A 25620-nucleotide genomic window follows, 5' to 3' on the forward strand; every position below is an offset into this window, starting at 1 on the left:
CACGATTGGGTTACCGTCGAAAGCTATACCGCTCTCTCTCTCCTCTCCCCTCTCTCTCTGCGTCGCTCGTTACCCACCCCCCCCCCCCTCAGGGTCGCCGTCTCCCGCTCGAAGGGCGTCCCCGCGTTCGGTCCGCAGCTGCCCCGCGACGGCTCGTTCCGCGACCCGTCCGCCTTCCGCGCCTTCCTCCTCACCAAGATCGTCAACGCGGAGAAGGCGGCGCACAAGTGCGACAAGTTCCACGCCATGGCGACGCGCGCCCGGCACGAGAGCCTTCGCGAGCTGGCCGAGAAGTCGGTGACGACGACGGCGCTGGACGCCAACACTCGCTTCGCCTTCCCGCTCAACCCGTGGCGCAAAGAGAAGCTGGTGCCCAGGCCCCGTGCCGAGCTGCTCAGCAGAGGGGCCCTGGTGTGGAACGTCCTCGCGCGAGATTTCTGCTCCTCGTCCGCCGCCGCCGACGACGCCGCCGACGACGACGACGACACCGACGACGGCAATGCCGACACCGACGTGCCGTGCTTCCTGGCACTGTCCGCCTCGAGCCTGGTGCTGGTGGAGAAGGCGTCCGGGCTGGTGGTGTTCCACCGTGCCATCGACCAAGTGCTGGGTTGGACCCCTGGCCGGCGCTCGCTCAGGATCGAGTTCGAGGAAGGGGGGTCTCTGTGCTTGACCGGCTCGCAGAAGTACTGCGATGAGATGCCGGGAATCGTTCAAAGGCTGGAGGTTTGGTGCACTCCCCTGAGGTCCCACGGCAACCAGTCCGTACAGCAAGGGTGAATGAACGATGCGGATTCGTGCGGCTACTCAGTTACTCGGTTCACCTGCTCATAACCAATTCCCCCCCCCCCCCATATTAAATCACATTTTTACATCGCATTTTAAAATACATGTTGCATATTCCACAACTATTTTTGTCGTAATAATAATCACAATTTCAAAGCTGTGCACAGTGATAACCGTACAGGGATTAAACCTTCGAAACGGTGCTTTGCGTTTGCTTTGGTAATGTGTAGAGGAGCTCTGGACAGTGAAACTCAACAGGCACAGGAGCCGAGTGTAGCTGATGAACGTCGCTCCGTTCTAGAGTTCCAAATGCAATGTCACGATCGGTACATTTCTCAACCGCCTACGATGGCTTATGCATCCTGAATGAGTGGTTAAAGTAAACGTTTGTAATTGTATTTATCAGAAAGATATTGTGCAGCCTAACCCGACAATACTGTATTTTTTTGTATAACAATATAATTTTGGGAGAATATGTATCGCCGTCTATTTAACCCATTTACGCCTCGCAATTTATAACGTCCCTATGTCAGGGGAACTCTTCTGGTGAATAAAGCAATTTTATCAAAGCGTGCACAGTAAAATTCCATTACTCCGCAAACTCCCGTACAAGAAGCGTGCATGTGCAATTGCAACATCGGTAACTTTGTAACACGTCGGCTTTCGCGACCAACGTTATGATTCACGATTGATTATTGGGTCAGATAGTCCGCACCCAATTGTTAAAGTGGCTCTCCAATAGGACGGCGTGCGTAACAATCATAAAACGGCACGTTTGTTCACGCGGCGACTTTATTTATTTGACCGTGTCGGGCGGAGGAGGGCGTACGACACACATCGGCGTGTCACTCGCGCGGCGGTCTGCCCCGACAATGTGTGTGTGCGTTGAACTTCTTTCGCATCGCTCGCAGCCAACGGCGCTCATCGGAGGTGCGGGGGAAGGGCAGCAAACTAAACGCGCAAAAAAAGATGCGAGTGCCTTGGTCAGAGGTCGCAAACGGGTTTTGATTCCTTACCCGTACCCGGCCGCACCAGGGTCGCAAATGGGTACCCGTACCCGGCGTACCCGTTCCCTACCCGTACCCGTACCCTACCCGAAATGAGTGACAAACGGTTACTCACCAGTGACTCACGGCCTACCCGTACCCGGCCGCACCAGGGTCGCAAACGGCTACCCGTACCCGTACCCGGCGGGGTACGGGTAGCCGGGTATCGGGTAGGGTACGGGTATCGGGTAGGGTACGGGTATCGGGTACCCGGTTGCGACCTCTGGCCTTGGTGTCGTTGGCTGCAGCACGGCGCAGCAGAGATGCCCGGGTGAAAGCCCACGTGGCATCGCAGACGCAGAAGGTATGAGACGTGCCCCCCCCCCCCCCCCCCGCTGGTAAAATGCAGCGATTGATTAGTAAACAGAACTTCCATGCGATCCCCACAGGAGTGGCGAAGTGAACACTAATGACACGTCTGTCATCTGGGCACGGGAGACTAATTTTTTTCATCTGTCCCACGTGCAGCTGTGGGTGGCATGAACTTAACTTTGTTCATTAAATCTTGATTTGAAGCTTTCGTGACTGCAGGAATCCATACTCTTTGGTTTTTTCGGTAAAGTCACGTGGGTAGAAAAATAAAATAAATCACGACGTTTCGGGCGCAACACAAGCGTCCGTCATTTATTTTATTTCATACCTACGTGACTTTACCGAAAGAACCAAAGAGTATCGGTTATTAAAGCTGCATCTGTTGGTACGATGCCTCCATGAATGTGTATGCGTGTATGACGCACACAGGGACGTGATTTCTGACTGACTTGTTACGCGAAGCAGTGGTAGTTTCTGCGACCCACATTCTGACCCAAACAGAAGACACCACACACGTGCTGGCAAGAGAGATATTTCTCATACAATTCGAGTTACGACGTTCCTCTGCATGGTGTTTACTACAATCAGCTTCGTCGAGGTGATTAGCCAGAAGCGTGAAGAATGTGGTGCCATCACTGTGAGCCTATCACATGCAGAGACTAGATTGGGGTTCAATCTTAATTTTTGGAGCTTTCGTGACTGCAGGAATTATTCTTTGGTTCTTTCGGTTAAGTCACGTCTAAAGAAAAAATAATGAATTAAAATAATAGCGACGTTTCGATTGCAACACAAGCAATCATCATCAGGCATGAGAGAAATAGCAACAAAAATATAACTAGAAAACTATAGACAGACATACAAGCAGACAGACATCACAAGGACACACAGAGAGAGGACACATATCGGCACAGAGAGAGGGGTCGTTTCTGTGACGGTCCCTTAAATATAGGGAGGGGGGGCGGGGACGGAGAGAGGACGGCAACGTGTTGCTGCTGCGCAAGTAAGATGACGACGTGGCACGGCACGCAAGCTTGAAAATTAGGAGAAAGACACACTAAAATTAAATAACCTCGCAAAATATCGAAATGTGATGTAATGCAACACAGAGAGTCGGTCAACACACAATTAACGCATAGCCTGGTTGATTACGTATTTCAAAGATTGCTAAGTTAGAATTTAAGTGTGAAAATTCCAAAGAGAGGACACAGGCAGAGAGAACAAATAGCCAGAGAGAGAAAAAAGATAAGCTACGGGGAAGTTTTAAGCTTATCTTTTTTCTCTCTCTGGCTATTTGTTCTCTCTGCCTGTGTCCTCTCTTTGGAATTTTCACACTTAAATTCTAACTTAGCAATCTTTGAAATACGTAATCAACCAGGCTATGCGTTGTGTGTTGACCGACTCTCTGTGTTGCATTACATCACATTTCGATATTTTGCGAGGTTATTTAACTTTAGTGTGTCTTTCTCCTAATTTTCAAGCTTGCGTGCCGTGCCACGTCGTCATCTTACTTGCGCAGCAGCAACACGTTGCCGTCCTCTCTCCGTCCCCGCCCCCCCCTCCCTATATTTAAGGGACCGTCACAGAAACGACCCCTCTCTCTGTGCCGATATGTGTCCTCTCTCTGTGTCCTTGTGATGTCTGTCTGCTTGTATGTCTGTCTATAGTTTTCTAGTTATATTTTTGTTGCTATTTCTCTTATGCCTGATGATAATTGCTTGTGTTGCAATCGAAACGTCGCTATTATTTTAATTCATTATTTTATCTTTAGACGTGACTTAACCGAAAGAACCAAAGAATAACTAGATTGGGGGTCAATATAGTCACGTTATTGACTATGGATCATTGTTCAGCTGAGAATATCTGGATTCCCTCTATGCGTTGAAATGAACATGTCACCATGCATGCGACGGACTGATGTAAGCGTAGAGACTGCAGATGGGCAAGGGGCCGTCCATAAATGACGTCACGCACCTAGGGGGGGGAGGTCAGACATTTGTGACGATGTGTGACGATGGGGGAGGGGGGTTTAGAAATGTGACGTCACATCAAAATGCGCAACTTTAAATAAATATAGACAACGTTCTACTTTATTAAACAGATTTTTTTTTAATGTTTTCTCCTACAACATCAGAGTGCAGCGCCACAATAAATACGCACTACAATGACAATAGTTTAAAGCGATTTGAAGCATGTTTTATTTTTTTGGTGGGGGCAGAGCTTTGTGACGTCATATTTGAGGGGGGAGTCTGACTTTTTGTGACGCCGTGTGACGAAGAGGGGGGTCAAAAATCGTCTAAAATCGCGTGACGTCATTTATGGACGGCCCTCAAGGCCTGCGGATCGTCTGACAGCTCGAGGTAAACGTGTGTTGATCGTGAATCCTCTCGTCTTTAACAGCCAAGAGGACTTCTCCTCTTCACAGCACAGTGCAGCATTATTCGCGAATGTTCTCCGTGATAACGAGGGCTTCGTTTCAGCCGGCTCTCTCTGGGTCAGCGACTTGAAGAATCTCTACGCAGCTGAGACACCAAAACCAGAACACATTTTACTTTGGCTGCGGCTGCGAGCAGCATGCCACCTCCTCCCCATCTACCAGCGGGCCGGAAAATATTCCGTGACAAATGAAGTCCCATCTTGATTTGAAGCTTTCGTGACTGCAGGTATCCATACTCGTTGGTTCTTTCGGTAAAGTCACGTAGGTAGAAAATAAAATAAACCACGACGTTTCGGGCGCAACACAAGCGTCCGTCATCAGGTGGGAAAGCGTGGTCTGCTGCTGAGGCAGACTGTTTTAAAAGGTGACTTTAGCAAAAGAACCAAAGAGTAATGAAGTCCCCGGCAAAACGTCGCCTTTTGGTGTTGATGTTTACCAACAAGAACAAATGCTGGGCTTTGTTCGGTGCTTTGTGGCTATTATATCATGTTGTATTATTAAACAAAAGGCCGTGCGTTGGTTGGTGTAACGTTACCCTTCACGAGCACAGAGGATGTTGCAAGTTGAAATTTTGAAATAAAAACTGGTAAAACAATTCTTACCATAGCCGTGTCAGTGTATGATACCATGATTATGCACGCGTGTACGTTGAACTTCTTTCGCACCGTACGTAGTCAACCGTGCTAATTAATCAGAGGTGCGGGGGAAGGACAAGAAACTAAACACAAACAGCAGTTTTAAAGAAACTAGTTTTCAATCTAGATGTATAAGTGCGTAACCTCCAGTGGCTTCCTAATGTCGGAAGAGCGTTCCAGACGGCCGCAGAAGCGCATCCAAAAGCGCACGATGGGGTGATCACATCTACCCTTCACGCTGCCGAACTGATGCACTCCCAGAAAGACCATTGCGGCAGATTCGTAGCGCAAGACGGACTTGCGAAGGAGACATTTGTTTGCTTCTGTTCTTATCCTCCGTGGGTCCATTTCTCCCAACATCCACGAGTTTTCCGATATTTTGGTTTGATATTTACAACGTGCTATGATGACCAACTCACGTTTGGTGCCGTTGACGTGGCCGCATTAACACGCTTCAACTAACATCGTTCTCTACCTTGCTCACTGGAAAGCTTCAAGTATGTTCGTTCTTGCCATGTCTCATGACCTTGCAAGTTCACATATTTCAGTCGACCCATTGCCTGGACAATGAAGCTTCCAAAAATGTCAAACGAAACTTTTAATGCGACTAGGTAAGGGCTCACTGAGCTATGCAACTCTTATTCAGAAGCAGCCTGGCCACAAATCATAGGGGCCCTCCATAAATGACGTCACGCGATTTTGGCCGATTTTTGACCCCCCCTCCCATTGAGAAGCAAAATGCTCCTTCATGGAATAAATAAAAGGTGACCTTAGTAAATTTAAATAATCAAATAGTTAGTAATGAAAATTAATCAAAATTAGTGTTGTTATAACATTTCTATTTAATTAAGTAGAACGTGTTGTTTATATTCATTTCAAGTTGCGCATTTTAAGGTGACGTCACATTTCTCAAACCCCCCACGTCTCCCCCTCGTCTCAAATTCCGTTACACCACTCCGGCCGTTCACGCTCACACGGATCGCCTCCTCTCTCTCGACCACGTTGCCGTACAGCCCGACCCAGACACAACCCTGTCCGCGTTGCACCGACGGCGTCGACCGAGACCGCCAACAACTGTGCGGCCGCGCAATGATCGGGCGAAGGCGGTGACGACGATGAGACGAGTCCACTTCCAGAACCGGCAGCCGGTCGCTCTCCGCTGCTTTTATTCTTCTCAGCGCGGCCTGGCTCCACCCTGGCCGCGCCTCCCTTCTGGAACCCACCAGAGGGTTCCAGGGGCCTCCCAGTGAGGCTTTCCGTGGCCCTTGCCCCAGTTCCTCCGCCCTGCCGGCACACACAGCCATGTATATGCTGGACGGCAGCGTGTGCGCTCACTGTCCACCGCAGTTGCCGCTGCTGTACAGCAGTCGGCGCTGTGTCACTACGCACACACAATGTGTACACACAATGTGTACACACAATGTGCACACACAATGTGCACACACAATGTGCACACACAATGTGCACACACAATGTGCATACAAAAATGTACAATAAAACATGTGCACACAAAATCTACAGACACAATGCACGTAAAAAATGTGCGCACATAAAGTGCATATGCAATGAAAATACGTAATGTGCATTCGTAATATACACAAAATGTGCATAAAGAATGTGCTAACACGTTGCGTATACATATAATACCTGCAAATTGTGCATGCGTAAATTTCGATTTAAAGCTTTCGTGACTGCAGGGATTAATCATGGTTCTTTCGGTAAAGTCACGTAGAAGGGAAGTAATAAAATAATAAAAATAAAACAAATAAACAATAAAATAATTTGCATATCATAGGAATTTGGCATATTCATGGGAAATGCAGTATGTGATTAGTACTACTTGTGAAATGTGTAGGAGGAGGGCGGGGGGTTTCAAAGTCATTATGCCCGTGCATTATGCAGGATTAGCAGCATCAAAGGGAGGGGATAGGAGTAGCATGACTCCTTGTAAACAGGTGTCAGTTTTGTTGCCAGATAGAAGGGTAAAAAAACAATTATTATGTAGTTTATACTTTAGTTTTTTACGTGGTTGTTTAGTTACTGCAGCTATATACTATTTATTAATGCTACCCCTATCCCCTCCCTTTGATGCTGCTAATCCTGCATGATGCACAGGCATACTATGACTTTGAAACCCCCCCGCCAACCTCCTACGCATTTCACAAGTAGTACTAATCACATACCTGCATTTCCCATAAATATGCTAAATTCCTCTTGATATGCAAATTATTTTGTCAAGGCGCCCTTCCCCCCTTCCAACCCAGCTTAAATATACGCTCCAAGCGTGGTGTTGTTTCATTCAGACGCTGTCTCCCCAACAGACCTGATCTTCACCTGAGGACGGCTGCTTGCGTTGTGGCCGAAACGTGGTGAGAATTATTTTATTATGTTTTATTTTTATTATTTTATTACTTCCCTTCCACGTGACTTTACCGAAAGAACCAAGAAGATGTGCATGCGTAATTTACATACACAATTTACATATATTCATACATACTGCACATACGCCATATATATACAGTCATACCTCGGTATACGTCGAATTTAGTATACGTCGTGTTTTGACGAGAAAAAAATGTCTTGGGATACGGCGTCTTGCTTGGGATATTTCGCGCTTGCTAGAACTTGTATGGGTCGGGATGAGTCACCGTGTCCAGTACCCGCGTACACAATACTGTTATGGCTCTAACAAGCCGTACCAGTATTGTGTGGAATGACCAGACAATGTCACAGTTCAGGAACATTCTTAGAAGAAGGCAAAAACGAACTTCAATGGACAAGTTTTTAGTAAAACTCAAACCTGATGAGCCTCAACCAGGTCCAAGTCAAGAAAAAATACAGAAAAGAGAAAGAGAAAAAAACCCAGAATTTCAGCTTCCTGAAGTTTTAATGGAAGGGGGCTAAATGGAAGGGTACTATATTCACTTAATACAGCAAATCTGGCTGTGACGGTCCCACCTGATGACGGGGACTTGTGTTGCCTCCGAAACGTCGGGATTTTTATTATTTTATTTTTTATTAATTTTAATTTATTTTTCTACCTACGTGACTTTACCGGAAAAACTAAGAGTATGAATCCTTGCAGTCACAAAAGCTTCAAATCTAGAATGGAAGGGGACTCTCCTTCCAAAAAATAACATCTCCTCCTCCTCCCCTTCCTCACCACCATCCTCGTGGGCTATCAACTCTCAGCAAAGTAAAGTGATGTTACATTTAATTTTGATTTTTATTCATTTATTTATGCATTTATTTAAATTTATGTATGTATTTTAGTAATAAGTAGTGTCTACATTATTTTATACAACCCCATTAATGTATATGCCAAATAAAATATCATTTCTTATACTCTGGAACGGATTATTTCCTTTTCCTTTATTTCTTATGGGAAAAATCCGTTTGGTATACGTCATTTTCGGTATAAGTACTACCTTCTGGAACGAATTAACGCCGTATAACCGAGGTACCACTGTGCATTACGCATGACCAGCAAGTTTCGACTCCACGTGCTCCGCTGTATCGATCCCACACTTTCGAAATCGATTTCGGACTTACACTATGGGAACCTCAGTTGCCAGTAAAAATATGATAATTGGTTTTTTACCCTTCTATCTGGTATTATGACTGCAGGTATTGCGGTCTATGCAAACATGACTCCTTGTAAAAAGGTGTCAGTTTTGTTGCCAGATAGAAGGGTAAAAAACCAATTGTCATATTTTTACTGGCAAATGAGGTTCCCATAGTGTAGATTCTTGCCCCGAGCTCTCATACTCTGATGGTGCATTGTCTTTGAGTTGTGCGCCTTTTGGCGTCATCTGGTCCAACCCATGTGAGACTAGGCTCTAAGGAAAGCTGTCTCGGGTGTGGACCAATCAACTTCAAGGACAGTGCACATTATCAGAGTTATGTTCTTTTGTTTGTATTATGACTGCAGGTATTGCGGTCTATGCAAACATGACTCCTTGTAAAAAGGTGTCAGTTTTGTTGCCAGATAGAAGGGTAAAAAACCAATTATCTGATTTCGGACTTTTTACGAATCGAATCCGGAACTATCGGAATCGAATCGCGTTCCGTAATCGTCGCGTCTGGCGGCGTCGCCCCGCGGGGGGAATCGATTCCGTCATCACCCCGGAAGTTCGACTCGGCGTGACTTTCACTCGGCGTGGGCTCCTCTTCACCGACAAACCTCCACGCGCGATCACCGATGCCGCTCCTTGCTGGCGCCAAGTCGCACGAAGACTCCTCGTACCACGCGGGCGAGCAGCAGGGGACCTCGCGGGCAAGTCCGCGGGCCGAGAGCGCCAGGTCGTCGCCCTCCCCTCGGCAGGGAGCGATCAGGCAAGTCGCAGGCTGCGCGCGGCCTACCCGCGGTGCCGTTCTCAACAACGACGTCAAAGCCGCCGCCGTTCTGCTCTGTGTAGAATACGATGCGTTTACAAGTCTTTATGACTTGTGCTATAGCCCGTAATTGATAGGAAGTAATGCGTGTGGCATTGTGGTGACCGTATGACTAAACGTAACTTAGCGTGGCTGGGTGGGATAGACAATGGCTTGTGTTGATATCTGACTCGTGTAGAGCGTGTATCGTTATACAGCAACACCTTCACTCACATGTATACGAGATGCCACAGTGCTCATGCTGTATGAAATAAATACTATTATAATGTAAACACAGCCCTTTGCTGATCCACTGCTAGATGAGTGTCCCGCACACCGTGTCGTGCATCTTCACTGGTTCACCAATACTCCACCAATACTCCACCACGAGTTGGTAGAGGCAGCAGTCGCCCAGGGCCAGGTTAAGGTATCACTCGCCTCTGATGTTAGCCGTGGCGGGAGTGGAACTCTGCCATTTGGGTTCATAGCAGAGTTGTTAAAATATGTGTTTTGTTTGCATTACCGGTAACCGTGTTGGAAGGAAAACTATTACCGGTTTACCAGGCATGGGAATGTCTGGTAACAAACACCACATGGGCGTATCGGCGGTACACCGGTGCACCATAACAGAAGTCTGAAATAAAAATGTGTATCGATAAATCTCTTTATAATTCTTTAATTGACCTTGTCGCCAAGTTTGACGCTATTCGAATGTTTATTCAGTCTACTGAGGCTAAAATAAAGGTCGATGTTGACTGTTGATTTGGGTCCGGGGCACAGGATGCTGTTGTCGGCTAAAGGCCGACCGAAAATTCGGTTTCGGCGCCGAAAGTTGGAAAATCGCCTTTTTCGGCAGACTTTCTGTTTCGGCCGAAGCCAAAAAGTTTACTTTCGGTTTCGGTCGAAAGTCAACTTGTAACTTTCGTAATCATTCATAATCAACGTTTTTGGGTTTAGATTGCGTTATTTATAAATGTGTCGTAACCCTCCACCCGACACGGCCAATCAATAAAAAGTGTCACGTTGACAAAAGACAAATAGTTCACTCCTTTAGCCCACCGGTGTGTTGAAGCGTGAAACCACAACATTTACAAGTTTTGAGTACGACGTTTCGCTGGTAATTGCATCCAGCATCATCGGGCAATTCGCCAGAATGGTCACGAAAGCCTACGTGTTAAACTTTTAACTTTCGGCCGAAACCATAAATTCAGTTTTGGTCGGCCTCTACTGTTGACCACCACCAGGTAAAGATGAGGCCCGAACTGACGATGGCGCTGCTACCCTCGAGTGAGCTGCAGATTCTCCATTAGAAGTTGCCTCAGATTCAGCAGCTGCTTTCCCATTCGAACGTGTGACACCACGAGTTGCGTCATCTTTTGTTGCCACCGTCTGCCGACCAAGTCTCGGGCAACGAGAAATCAAATCTGCCTTTGGAACACGGAGCAGCCAATCGTCACCAGGCTGGGTGCTGCTATACGGCAACAGGCTGTGTGAAGCCTCTTCGTGTTCAGCTGCTCAAACACCGCTTCGACATAACATCAACTGATTTTTACGTCTTTCGGTAAAGTCACGTCGGTATCAAATAAATCACGACGTTGCGCCCGAAACGTCGTGATTTATTTTCTACCTACGTGACTTTACCGAAAGAACCAAAGAGTATGGATTCCTGCAGTCACGAAAGCTTCAAATCAAGATTGATTTTGATGTACCATCACCATCCTGCAGGATTTTCTGACCGGGGTTGTGAATAATTGACAAAAATGTGCTTAAAGTTTTATACAGCGTACCACCACCGGTGTACCGCCAATACGTTCCAATGTATGTGTTTTAACTCGCAAACAAATGCAACTGCCTCGGTTTAATATTTCGCACGCTGTAGCCGTCCAGAGATTACCGGTCCGACTCGAACTCTCTGCTCAGCAGTTGAAACAACGGGAAAAATGTCCTCAATCGTCCCCCCCCCCCCCCCATTTTCTCTGTCCACCCCGCAGTATAAATGGGTTATACCGCGGTCGATCGGCAGGTTGCGTGTGGTGGGGTAAAGTGTGAGAAACTCTCACCTCCGAGACACTTGGTCAGCTTGGAAGAGACGATGTAATGCCCGATCCACAAATAGGAAGGAGAAATGACAGCGATAACACTCCGCTGCTCCTCACGTAGTTATATGGTTTGACCACCTGAATGTGAAATTGTAGCTGTTGCTCTGCAGCTACATCAGCCGTATGAAAGAAGAAGCATGGAAGAGGATAGCAAATATCACCAAACATGCCAAAATCGTGGCCTTAATTAAGACGCAACCTCTGGTCACCATGATAACTATTAAACTTGTTTTATTTTAGCAGGTACGGCCCACTGAGCTATTAAGCTCTTTCAGATGTGTCCTGGCAACAAATGATAGCTCAGTTCAGTGGCTTATCATGTAGAAATGTATATCAGCCAAATACTCTAAACAGTTGTCTGTATACATAATAACACAGTATTGTGCTGTTATCTCACCCACAGACCCGAGCAAATGATCCGTGGTGGGATCGCCTTGCACCGCGGATTGAGTAGAAGCCACGCCATGGGCAGGAAGAACACCGTCCCAGATCGGTGAGACTCTCTCCCGCAGCCCTCGCACTTGGTCAATGCATGAGAGCGGCCGATCGGTGGCATGGGCTGTTGGGTGTACGGTGTGTTTACGTTTTCTGTCCTTAAACGTCATTTAAAATTAATGGTGCTGTTTCCCTTATTGTTATATACTTAGAGCTGAGCGCTGTACGTTTGCGTGGTAGGGTGGACGTGACGCAATGAGTGTGTTGAAAACATCCAATTTTGTTGCTTCTTGAAATATGATCGCAAGACTCAGTTTAACTTGATATATGATCAAATGGCAAATTCTATCACAAGTGCCATTACATATAAGGCTTTTTTGTCGTTGAATTACCTTTACTGCAGCTGTTGCTTGCACACAAGGTTTAGCTATTTTACACTGGCGTATGCCCATGATAAAAAAAATACACGTGTGATTTATCCAATAATGTCCCGGAGAAGAAGGGTGGCAAACGTAACGTTATAGAATGTAGAGTGAATGTTCCAAAAACAACGTCTTATAATCCTAGGAATTTGGCATTGATGGAATTGGCTTTATCATGGCAGTAACCTTGTGAACTATACCCGTTGCCAATGAAGTTTTACAAATCTGGTCACACAAGTGATAGCGGTTAAGGCTACGTACCACATTATAAAACGCACTCCCAACTTTTATTTAAAATTACATTATATAAAGTTTGTCTTATAATCAGAAGAATACGGTATACGTGGTGTTACACGCACTGTATTTGTTCGCGATGCCACACTAATTACAACAGTCAAAGGCGGCAAAGGTTTGTCGGCTGTGACTTGTGGTTTTGGAGGCACAGCATGCCTTTCTTCCTTTTGTTTCTGTGGGTCTTAGATGTCAAAAAAAGTTAATTTTATAAGTGTTTGTTTTCATGTTACATTCGTTTGTTTTACAAAAGGACTAATTTTGACCAATTTTGTCCCATCAGGTGGGAGAATTATGTTCCTGTAGGAAAAAGGGTGAAAGGAACTCGCTTCATCTCATTTAAAGTGCCTCTGAGACAGGCAAGTGCTGGACGTTTTGAATCATGATGATTGCATTTCCACGTTTGTAATTGTATCTTGATTTTGTGTCCCAAGATTTAGCAAGCAAATTTGCCACAGACCTGCATCCAAAAAAACTAAATTATCAGTGCAATCCCCGACTGCAGGCAATTACAGAACTGGCCCAGTATAATCACACCATCACCCCCCCCCCCCTCTTTACTCCTAATTTATTAGTTCCAGTTCAGTACCCTGGGCTTGGTGGACAATTGCTGAAAATAATCTCTGCAATTTAACAAGATGGCCCTTCACAGCTTGGGCAAAACTTGTATTTTGAGAGAATGTAAAAAGACATGTCGAAAAGCTCTTAATTATATTTAGTGAACGTCTGTATTGATAAACAAAGGATCCAATTAATGTACAGTTTTTCACGTTTTTTCACAATTATAGCATTCAAATTATGTCATAATATAGGTTTTTTTGGGTTAGATTGCATAAATATAAATGTGTCATTAAACCCGCCACCACCCGACACACCCAATTAGTAAGGTTTGTTACATAAACAGAACATGCCAATTCGTTACTAGTACAGCACACCAGTGTGTTGGAGAGCAAATCCACAATATTTATAATCTGAGTACGACGTTTTGCCAGTAATTACAGCTAGCTTCATCAGGCTACAGCAGGGTTTAACGACCAGGTTATGTGAACTAACCCAAAACCTATATTATGGATGATATTGGTCGCGAAAGCCGATGTGTTAAACATTAAATTTCTTGTTAAAATTTGGAATAGATAAAATGCTGCAGAATGGAAGGACCGTATATGCTCATGAATTGGTGTGACGGTGGAGCACCATGCACTCCGGGCTCCTCCACACAACCCACACCCCAAAAGCATAATTGTTCAATGATGAGAAGGTTCCAGCTATCTGTGGAAACATTCCACCATCATTGGCTCCATCCTAACGCCGATCAAGCGCTGCAGTTGTGCTATGAGTAATGTAATGTTTAGATTATATGGTGCCGTTCATACAAATCGCTTCTCACCATCCCAGAGGGACCACGAATAAGTGGGAAGACAGCACGTTGAGGTTACATGTAGGGGTCATGCAGGGGACACGGGAATCACACCCGCGGAAAATAATGAAAGGAAGGCGCCTGGAAGAAAGATGTCCAAACGGAGATAGAGGATTGTGGAAAAAACCTAAAAGATATATATTGGCACGAAAGAAGGAAAGAGGGGGAGAGAGTAGTTAACGTTCTGTAGGGTGAAGGCTTGGTTGGGTGCTTTGGGGGAAGAGAGGCTGAAAGTCACCGACTGCCCTCCAAGTGTTTGTGTTGATGCTGACAGAACCATGAAGTTCCCTTTCCAGGATGACTCATGTAGACTCCCTTTCACGTGTAGCAAGGAACCGGAGCACTCGGAGAAAACCCACATTTGCTCTCCCGTGCAGAATGGCCAGATAATATTAGTCCTCACTTTGCTTTCCTGCCTTCTCCTGGCAAGCCTTCATACCCATGGGAAGAGAGCTTTGCAACATTTGTACGATCCACCAACCCTTGCTTTTCACGGTTATGGATTACGGGCGTGCTTGGCCATCACCGCCCAGCTAAGATGACACACGCTACACAAGGACATTTGTTTGAGTTTGAAAATGATGCTGACATTCAAACTTAACCATTAATTTACAATATATTTGTTGTGGGGGTGGGGGTTTATTTCAGAAAGGTAAAATTGGTCGATAATTTGAGTTATGATAAAAAAAATCCACTTGTCTACAACTATCTTACGTGCAGTGTCAGGTCACCGATAAGTCATACGATGATGCAAGTTTCCTGTTGCAGACCCACACATTCTATAAACAATGCTACACATTTAAAATTATTTCCTGTATGACAGTTTCCAGGAATATACCAACAGCTTTTGGGGAATCCACAACAGGAACTACGAATATTTATTTTAAAGATGTGCGCCACCACCATCTGAGTAGTGGCAGAATGCGTGCATTTTTGTGTACGGACTTGGCCGTACAGAAACTGCTGCTTGGTGAATGGGGACAGTTCTTAAGCCAAACTGCCCATTAAACAGGGGCTGCATGAATCGGGCAGAACACCCTATAAAACAGACCATTTTTCCCACCAATGAATGTATTCCTTGTCATGTCCTATAGCTATCCTCTGTGTCGTGAAAGAGAGGGATCTGAGTGGCCACGTTGCCCAGCGATATTAGGCACGGTGCTGAAATGGTGTAGCGTAGTCGTGTGCGTAATACCAGTGTTTAATTGGTGTGTAACTTTACTGTGTCATGTCAGGCCATCTTGGATCGTCTTGAAGCAGAGGTCACTCAGATGAGCCCATCGGGACTCCTAGAGAACATATCAAGGCAAAACGAAAGCCTAGGCTTGGTTATTGACCTTACAAACACCACACGCTACTATGATCCAAAGGTAAGTAGTGTGGCCTTGCTGAAGCACAGAATGTGATTGTTTCTTTCAGAAGTACTATTGTGAAAATGACAAAGGATGAATTACACAGGAGCATGAACCCATAATGATCTAATTCACCACACCGCTTTGAACCGCTCTATCCAATACATGTTTGGAGCTTGCAATGACGTTCTAGGCATATAAAATAGCCTGAAAGTTGTTCCAGTCGTATGGTCTCCCACTGAATTACAGTGTGTGGTTCTGCTATCACAATGCATTATTGAAAGTGTCAAAACAGCCTTGCGTAATGTTTCATTCAATGTTTATTTATTACATGGACGTCCCATTTAGCCGTTTCCCAGCTCATTTGCAAGGGAGGTCCGTGGTGCATCAGCACAGAACGAGTACAACAACATGAACATTATACGTAGGGAGGAACAGGCAGCAAACAGAACGCATTGGAGTTATATTGCTTAAAGAACAAAATTAACAATAAAGTGTGTAATAAGATCGAGGTAATGGAGAGCAGTTGAGCACGTGGTGATGAAGCAAACATGATATTTGGTTACTTACAATAGTTTTTTAAAAGTAAAAATTTAATTTCAAAGCTCATGACAATCTCAATGTAACACGTTGTAGAGTTGTTTGAAATGTAAGTTATATTTCAGCAGGAATCATGTGTGTGGACCAGCTTCTGTATGTGCTAATTCTTTTTTTTCTAACTTGTTAAATTGTAAAATATAACATTATGTAAATCTACTTTGTGATCACTGAAATACTGAGCTTAGCAATTTGTCTTTTTGTTGTTTAGGAACTGACAAAAGCGGGCATCAAGTATGAGAAAATATTCACAATGGGCCATGAGGTGCCGAATGACAAAACCATCGCCCATTTTAAAGAAACCATCAAGACCTTCATTGGAGATAACGCCGGAAACGGTGGGTGACGAACGCTTGCTTGCAATACGTTTTCATTGTCAGGAGGTTTCAGCATAGAAATGGAAAAGACAAGGTGGAATTGCACCATGAAATTTCATGATCGGAGAAGGAGATTGAGTTACTGCTTCCTTGAAATAATACTATTGACGAACAAATAATACTATTGACTAACAAATAATACTATTGACTAACAAATAATACTATAGACTAACAAATAATACTATTGACTAACAAATAATAATATAGACTAACAAATAATACTATTGACGAACAAATAATACTATTGACTAACAAATAATACTATTGACTAACAAATACTACTATTGACTAACAAATCATACTATAGACTAACAAATAATACTATAGACTAACAAATAATACTATAGACTAACAAATAATACTATAGACTAACAAATAATACTATTGACCAGGGGGCCCCAGGGCCGCGGACCGGTACCGGCCCGTGGCCTGTTAGAAACCGGGCCGCACAGCAGCAGGAGGTGAGAGCGGTGAGTCCGCGCGTGGGCCGCCCCCATTGTTTTATTATTCACCACTTCCATCCGTGCCTTTCTCCCGCACTGCGCACTCGTCACGGTGTTGGAAAGCCCGCAAGCTCTAACCCCTAGTAGCCAAAATGAGTAAAAAACAAACGTCGCTGGAGAGCTTCTTTAAAAAGGGGGAAAGACCCACTGATGACCCCCCCGCCCCCCCCCCCGGTCCGTGAAAAAATTGTCTTCCACGAAGCCGGTCCCTGGGGCCACAAAGGTTGGGGACCGCTGCTACAGACGAACAAAAACATCAATGGCTGCAGCTTTTGGACAGTTTTTTTCCACCACAGCCACGAGCGCAGTAAGACCATTGTGTGTGCGTCATCGTCGTCATCGTACTGCTAGTTCATTGGCATATAGTTTTTTTCCAAATCTGAAAGTGTAATGGCAGACTTCTCTCATGGAATCAACGGTAGTATGATTACAGGTGGTTTTGTTACGGTCACCGAGGACGGCTGCTAAGAGAGGCCTATTCCACGTGAAGGAAATGCAGATGGCAAAGGGGCAATGGTGAGATGCACATCATGCGAGAGAGAGAGATTGGAAAAAAAACTGATCAATACTTCTTTTTCAATGAAATCAATAGAGAGACGCAAGGAACCAGGGGGTTTAAATGCGTGTTAGTTAGCTTCATTAAGAGTTTAATGCATTGAGGCAGTGCGAGACTCGAAACGATCGTTCTCTCCATGTGATTGTGAGCTTCTCGTAGGGCACATTTCTGACAGGTGGCATTGTATGTTTCAGACAAGCTGATCGGCGTGCATTGTACTCATGGAGTGAACCGGACTGGGTACCTGGTGTGTCGGTAAGTTCAATTGCACATTTTCTGTAAGTGTCTTCTCACATGTATTTGTAAGTAATTATAAAGGATACTGGTCCTGAGTTTGTCACGTTTATGCAATTGTTTGCTTAACATCAACCTGGAAGACCGTTACATCAACGGTCTAAAATGTATTTTTCAATTATATGGCGATAGATCATAGAAGTGATGTATTTATGAGCTGGAATGCTTTACTCAAGCCCATTGGTTAGATTTCATCCGTATAATTATTGTTAGGATAATTAGTCTTTAGAGGTATAAAGGTGACCCCATTAAATAGAGCTCTGATTGGAGGAGCCATGACATGTTACTGTGGGAAAAATCCTCTCCACTGTTAATTGGAACTGGATTATTAAAGTTAATCATGAATGCCTAAGCATGATGCGGAGAGTATTGAGTTTAGTACCACAACTGTACGTTCTGTGTGTTAACAGGTATCTTATCGATTGTGAACAAATGGACCCAGACGAAGCGATACAAGGTGCGTCGGTCCACATAAACGAAGATGTTTAATTTTTTTAAGTCCACGAATAATGACAGTCGATCGTCACGCGTCGTTTGGCGAAGGACCGTTTCGTCAAACCTGTCGCCTCTTGCGACAGCACCCGCAAAAAAGACAGCTTTTGCTGCCATCCTGCACGGGTGTCTTGAGGAATTTGTTTGATCCACATCTCATGGAGGCAGCGACATTCTTTAAAGGGTCACGGTTCACTTAGAATGTCGACCGCCAACTGAAGTGAGCAATTTACTAGAGTTTGCGCATCAAGACGGGGTGACGGAATCCACAGAGTGACCGGCATCTCCTCCCTCGAACTGAGCTCACTTATATTTTTGGTTCTTTTGGTAAAGTCACTTAGAAGGGAAACAATAAAATAATAAAAATATAAAACAATATTTTTAAAAGAATAAAAATATAAAACAATATTTTTATTATTTTATTGTTTCCCTTCTACGTGACTTTACCGAAAGAACCAAGAATATGAATCCCTGCAGTCACGAAAGCTTTAAATCAAAATTTGAGCTCGCTTAATCGCTAGAAGACCGTTCGTAGATCAAATGGTGACATTTCTGACACAGTCGACCCGTCAGACGCCGAGAAGGCATCTCTGGCATTGCGTGTGGAAGGACTTCCACCGATCCAACTCATAATATAAGAATAGGTTTTACCCCTTCCTGGCATTAAAACAAATGTTAAGATGTTTAAACACCAAACAGAAACCTTTTGCAAGGAATCATGTATGCATTCAGCACATGTAAACAAACAACATGCTCTGATAGTATATCCCTTGTCTTTGAAACTGATTGGTCCACACCAGAGACAGCTTCCTTTAGAGCAGGGGTGGGGAACCTTTTTTCTGCCAAGCGCCATTTGGATATCTATAACATCATTCGCGGGCCATACACAATTATCAACTTAAAAATTTGCCTGTTATATTTGGTCAAACATTTTATTAACTCACCCCTAATGTGATGGCTGGAACTGCTTCTCTTTGGCGAGGCGTGTGATGTTAGCTGGTATTGATAATGTTGCTACTCGCAACTGCTTTTTCAGGTTTGCTCCTAGATTCATTGAATTTCTAGTCCTGCCTGCAGTTGCCTTGGCAGGGCCACACCAAATGATTCCGTGGGCCTTACATGGCCCGCGGGCCGGACGTTCCCCACCCCTGCTTTAGAGCCTAGTCTCAAACAATGTTAGACCAGAGGACGCCAAATGGAAAACAGCACATAGACTGCCACTGTCAGGGCATTGAGAGCTCGGGGTGAGCAGCTACATCATGGGACCTCCCTTGCCCGTATCAGAATATAGGAATAGGTTTTACCCTTTGTGGCAAATCATCTTGAAGCATTGTCCAGGCCTCTGCACCGTTCAACGAAACTGACGAAACACACAGCACTGGTGGACACTCGGTTTCATATTCTTAGGGTTTTTTCGGTAAAGTCACGTAGGTAAAAACATTTTAATTAATAAAAGTAAAATTAAAATAAAAATCACGACGTTTCGGAGGCAACACAAGCTTCCGTCTTTCAGGTGACTTTACCGAAAAAACCTAAGAATATGAATCCTTGCAGTCACGAAAGCTTCAAATCTAAACACTCGGTTTGGTTCCCAGACTTTTTTGGGGCCCAATGCCGTTCCGACCGTTTATGATTTCTGAGGCCAGGCCAATTCGGCGCACGACATCAGGGGTCGACTTTGTCCGTCGGCGTTCTGTGCGGATCCCAGGTAGGCAAATTCCCCCCTGGCTCTGACAGTGTTGCCCTTGATTACACTGGGTGAAAACAAAAGTCCACTGTTGTCCACGTATTACCATTGAATTGTCGGTAATTGAACGTGATACATGGACGCCCGTCCAGCAGAGTGGCGCTAAATGAAAGGAATGTGAACTTTGCCATCCCTGTAAAAATGTTTTATTGAAAGATCACAGCTAACGCTCTTCATGGGAGTGTGATTTATTTTTCCTGTGTCATAGTGTTGGTGTTGCTTGTCGCGTTTATATAACAGTTTGACGTTATATTTAACTGAATTGTCATTGCATTGAATATATATCATTTGAACCTCATTTGCCAGTAGAAAAATATGATAATTGGTTTTTTACCCTTTTATCTGGCAACCCTGATGGTGCATTGTCTTTGAGTTGTGCGCCTTTTGGCGTCATCTGGTCCAACCCATGGAGACTAGGCTCTAAGGAAAGCTGTCTCGGGTGTGGACCAATCAACTGCAAGGACAGTGCATACATTATCAGAGTTATGTTTTTTGTTTGCATTATGACTGCATGTATTGTGGTCTATGCAAACATGACTCCTCGTAAAAAAGGTGTCAGTTTTGAATATATTTTTTTCAATGATTACCAAATAGCTGTACTTGGTAATAAAAGTGTTGCGTGTGGTTGTCAGCCTTTAACAGTGCTCGAGGTCATTCGATTGAGAGGGAAAATTACCTCAAAGATTTGAAAACGAGGGATTATTCAAGGTAAGAGTTGAGTTTATCTTTCCATGTGTTTATTGCAATACGGCAGGCTCTCAAATCATCCCTCATCGGCCATCTGTGCATGCGAACATGTAGCAATCGTTTCTCACCCACCTTTGTCACATGAGGTCTTACCTCTAGATTTGAAGCTTTCGTGACTGCAAGAATTCATACTCTTTGGGGTTTTTTTCGGTAAAGTCACGTAGGTGAAAAATAAAATCAAATACATTTTTTTGTAGAAAATCAAATCAAATAATTACATTTTTTATTAGATTTTTTTTACCTACGTGACTTTACCGGAAAAAAAAACAAAGAGTATGAGAGGTCTTACCTCCTTTCCCGCGAGTGTTTTGCAATACAGTGAAGCCTTAATATTCCCAGGTTTTTTTAAGCGTTTTTTTTTGCGTATCGACGATACTTTTATCGTGATAGTTTTTTTTTTATCGTCTGGGGGTTGTACCTTGAAACATTTGCGGCCGTAGCGCGCTAACTAACGGACGAGAAAGTGGCGAGGCGCCCCCCCCCCCCCCTCTCGGCCTGCCGCTTGTCTCTGCCGCACCGTTTACACGCGGGTGCTTTCCCTCGACACATTTCTTTTAAATATCACGTACTCTGCAATGTTCACTTGCTCGTTTGATATTTGCACTTTTATAGGTAGGTTTATGTTCGTCATTATTAAAGGCGAGTTAAATAACACAGTGATATTATACGTTCATGTTTATGCCCCCTAACCCTATTTTCCTCACGAACTTGAAGTATTAATATCCGCGCCGTTCTCCAGGAACATATCCCCCGGCAATATTCATGATTTACTGTCGTGATTTCAGATCGATATTTTTTTAACATAAACCTTTCTGTACCCGCTTGACGCAACAATTACTTGAGGTGGTACTGAGCTTAGTCTAATGATTAAAGAAAGAAAGAAAGACGATGCTGTTATTAAGCTCTTGCGTTTTCTTTATTGTCGAAGGCGCTCGAGTACAACTTCGTGTCCTGCGCGGGCCTCTTCCTCCAGCGTTTGTGACCCGTCTCATAGTGGTCAAGAGAAGATGGCCTCGAGGAAGATCCTGACAAGGTTGGACCACAGAATTGACCATAGAGCAAGTGTCTACCCACGGCCTCCGAGTCGCAGATTTCACCAAATGCCACCACAAGACACACACATGGATTGGTGGTCTCAAACGCCAGCAGTGGGAGGTTATCAACAGGACTATTTTCACTATCCTGAAGGAGGATATGTGCAGCAAAATTACAGCCAGAGTTTGAATTATCAGCCATGCTGGCAAATGCAGCCACCAATACCGTTTCACCAGCAGAGGTTCCAAGCTCAAAGTTTTGACCAGCAAGATGAAAGACTGTGGTGGCAGAGGGCAGAAAATCAACAATGAGAAGATTGTGTGGAAATCAATGCCACAGTGCTTGGCTGGAATGTGATACATATTTTATTGGCCACGTTCATTAAAACTGATCACTCAGTGGGTCTGATTCTCATTTTAACAAATGATAATTTTATAAGATTTTTTGCAACAAGCATTTGCCCATGACTCCATCGTTACAAATGGACAAATCATTACAAAAAATTGTGTTTGGCCCTTTCTTCAAGGTGGGAGTTTGACTCAATATTTGGAACTGTTCTGGAGAGAATGTGGAATATTGTTAACCTTTATGTAGAAGGGTCTACCCTTGAAAATATAGTATTTAAACATTTTCACAATCGACATTTTTCATTGAGACTGTAAAAGGCGGATTATAAACGTCGTAGATTCTACTTTAGTATCGTAATGAACGATGTACCGACAGGAACGCATTACGAATGGATGATATTACTCAGTTGTCTAATAGTTTGTCTGGATTTATATAAGTCTACAAAACTATTTTTGCTACTTAAATTTGACATGGAATAATTTCAGAAAGTGGTGTACGGTTTAACGTGAAAACACTTTCGCAATTATTCTAGAACAATGTGTTGCCGCTGGAGCTGGGAAATATTCCTGCCGGAATGGCATTGGATTCCAAGGATCTCCCCCATGGCCAATTCCTGGAGTTGCCCGTTTGAAGGAATTCACGATTCGGCTAAGCCCACGATCCAATTCGAGATCGTATCCGTGAGGATTCGTATATAAACCGCATCGCAGGCAAAGGTGTTTCTGAGACTCCCAGCTCTATTCGACACCATTGTGACAAGTTTGCTTTGTCTTTTATTCTTTGAGAAGTGTTTTGGAATAGTTTTTTTTTCACTTTACACACAATGTGCATGTGCAATTTATTTTAAGAAATATTAAATTACAGCTCGTTTGTCAGATATTTGGGTTTGATCAATTCATTAAATTGGCATATTTGTTCACGTGTGGCAACTTTATATATTGGCCGTGTCGGGTGGAGGAGGGCGTATGACACGCATTCTACTTATCTGAGCTAAACATCTGATATTGATTCGCCTGGAAAGCCGGCGTTTCAAATTTACAGCCCATTTTCTGCATCTATTTTATTCTGCAAATGGCACCACAGCAGTGGTTTCTTACACCGAGTTGTGTAATATACTTTGTGAAACTATCCGTAGTGCATTTACATTGTCTTTGTTATGGTGCGACAGTGTTCGTACTTAAATGTGGGCTTCTGGCACGGTATTAACACCTGCAGGAATGGTCTGCCATTTGGTTGAGAGCTCCGTGCTTTTGGCCTTTGTTATACAGCTATGGGTTACGACTGCACCGTGTGGTTCTACTTGGACCCCCCAAAGTTGGTAACGGTGACATTTTAGTCCGTGCTCGCAACTAAAAACATGTTTGTTGGTATGATGACATAATAAACATTTTTGCTGCTTTGGATTTTTTTGTGGAGACTAAACCTTGACGTTGAAGAGTTGAACGACGGTGTGCCGCATCGGCCATGACCTTCGCAGAATGGGGCACGATACATTTAATCGTTCTCCGTGCATAATTTAAGGTTTACGATTATTTCCACGATAGTCCTCTTTTAACCAGGATCTTTGAATTCCTTTCAATAATTATTATTGATGCGAAATTGCAATGGCGTCTGTGGCCAAAGTGAAATTTTCACTTCCCCCTACCATGCCGCCAGTCACCAATTAATCGATGTAAAATATGTCGATGCGTGTACATTCAATGATAGACATTTGTGCTGAAGTGTCCCCAATGTTAGTGTCACTTGCACTTGGTGTACAACTCATTCCTTTAGAACTGCTTCTTAGAATGTAAAATAAGAATAGGTCTTACCTCTTTCTGGCAATAAAACAGATGTTAAGATGTTCAAACGCCTTTTGCAAGGAATTAAGTCTGCGCTAACCACAACTGCTTTTGGTGAGCATGAAAACAATACATGCTCTAATTACACTGGTCAACACACTTTTTCTGGCATAAGGTATTCCAACGGTTTTAATGTTATTTGGGGTGCTGATTCCAAATCTGGCATCAGTTTTTGTCTATCACATCAGGTTTTTGAGATATCAAATATTGCATTTTCAATAAAAACTGCAGAAGAAAAATATTAAATAAATGGATATCTACATAAAATGATATAATAAACACACTATCCTAAGAATACAGCACCATATTTTAACACTAAAGCAGTCACTACCTCGCAACAACTTGTAATCATAAGTGACAGAGTTAATTTCGGGTGCAATCAATGAAAATGGGGTATGCCGATAGCATAAAAATTAGATGTGATAGAGCAAATCTGAGATCAGATTTGGAATCAGCACCCTGAAATTAGTCTACAACAGCTGCAAAAGTCCAGTCCAGAAAACAATGTATTTTTTTTGTTGACCAGTGTAATATTTGCATTGTCTTAGAAACTGAATGGCCTACACCAGAGACAGCCTTCGATATGGCTTCGTCTCTGCAGAGAACTCCACAAGGCGAACAGCACGAGAGCAATGCCACGTGACAGAATTTAGAGCTCGGGGTGAGCAGCTACATCAGGGGCCGTCCATAAATGACGTTACGCGATTTTGGACGATTTGACCCCCCCCCCTCGTCACACGGCGTCACAAAAAGTCAGACCCCCCCCCTCAAATATGACGTCACAAAGCTCTGCCCCCCCCTCCCCCAAATTATAACATGCTTCAAATCGCTTTAAACTATTGTCATTGTAGTGCGTATTTAATGTGGCGCTGCACTCTGATGTGGAGAAATCATTTCTTAAAAAGTCTATTTAATTACGTATAACGTGTTGTTTATATTCATTTAAAGTTGCGCATTTTTACGTGACTGTCACTTCACAAATGTCTGACCCCCCCCATAGGTGCGTGACGTCATTTATGGACGGTCCCTCACGGGACATTCTTGTGTCTAGTTTGTCCTTCCCCCGGCACCTCCGATTAGCACGGTTGGCTACGCACGGTGCGAAAGAAGTTATACACGGACATTGTCAACATCTTCAAGTGATTCATAATTAACTTTTTTGGGTTTAGATCATGTTATTTATAAATGTGTTGTAACCCTCCACCACCCGACACGGCCAATCAGTAAAAAAGTGTCACGTTGACAGAAGACAAATAGTTCACTGCTTTAGCCCACCGGTGTGTTGAAGCGTGAAACCACAACATTTACACATTTTTTTTGTTGTGGTTTCACGCTTCAACACACCGGTGGGCTAAAGTAGTAAACTATTTGTCCTTTGTCAACGTGACACTTTTTTACTGATTGGCCGTGTCGGGTGGTGGAGGGTTACGACACATTTATAAATAACGCGATCTAAACCCAAAAACGTTTATTATGAATA

At 44.1% G+C, this 25620-nt stretch overlaps 2 protein-coding genes across 6 annotated transcripts in view; both read left to right on the forward strand.

Moving 5' to 3' along the window:
• The window catches only part of LOC144727236 (signal-induced proliferation-associated 1-like protein 2), an 80597-nt gene that overhangs the window by 35116 nt on the left and 19861 nt on the right, over positions 1 to 25620 (forward strand). For 3 of the 4 annotated variants that reach the window (XM_078605916.1, XM_078605915.1, XM_078605917.1), the window contains one exon: positions 93 to 1354. In XM_078605916.1, coding sequence (XP_078462042.1) covers positions 93 to 780 — 688 coding nt within the window. In that variant the 3' untranslated portion in view covers positions 781 to 1354. Of the gene's footprint in view, positions 1 to 92; positions 1355 to 25620 lie in introns of those variants that run through there. The other variant, XM_078605918.1, reaches the window with a different exon arrangement.
• On the forward strand, positions 9321 to 23702 carry DUSP11 (dual specificity phosphatase 11). Of its 2 annotated transcripts, none has more exons than XM_078605913.1 (9): positions 9321 to 9548; positions 12090 to 12179; positions 13118 to 13193; positions 15487 to 15621; positions 16412 to 16538; positions 17831 to 17891; positions 18341 to 18387; positions 20802 to 20877; positions 21845 to 23702. In XM_078605913.1, exons 1-9 carry the CDS (start codon positions 9415 to 9417, stop codon positions 22260 to 22262), a joined length of 1164 nt encoding a protein of 387 aa, XP_078462039.1. In that variant the 5' UTR covers positions 9321 to 9414; the 3' UTR covers positions 22263 to 23702. The 2 variants fall into 2 exon arrangements, with proteins under 2 accessions (XP_078462039.1, XP_078462040.1); XM_078605914.1 differs by having other exon boundaries at positions 21890 to 23702.

This window comes from Lampetra planeri, chromosome 25 (genome assembly GCF_965212315.1).
Source record: "Lampetra planeri chromosome 25, kcLamPlan1.2.h2, whole genome shotgun sequence".
NCBI lineage: Eukaryota > Metazoa > Chordata > Hyperoartia > Petromyzontiformes > Petromyzontidae > Lampetra > Lampetra planeri.

Excerpts from the sequence above, each read along its gene's own strand:
- DUSP11 (XM_078605913.1), top strand. The coding sequence starts at position 9,415 with ATGCCGCTCCTTGCTGGCGCCAAGTCGCACGAAGACTCCTCGTACCAC. Across the intron at positions 9,549-12,089 it reads CCTCGGCAGGGAGCGATCAG|ACCCGAGCAAATGATCCGTG; the intron begins GCAAGTCGCAGG and ends TCTCACCCACAG. Across the intron at positions 17,892-18,340 it reads ACTGGGTACCTGGTGTGTCG|GTATCTTATCGATTGTGAAC; the intron begins GTAAGTTCAATT and ends GTGTGTTAACAG.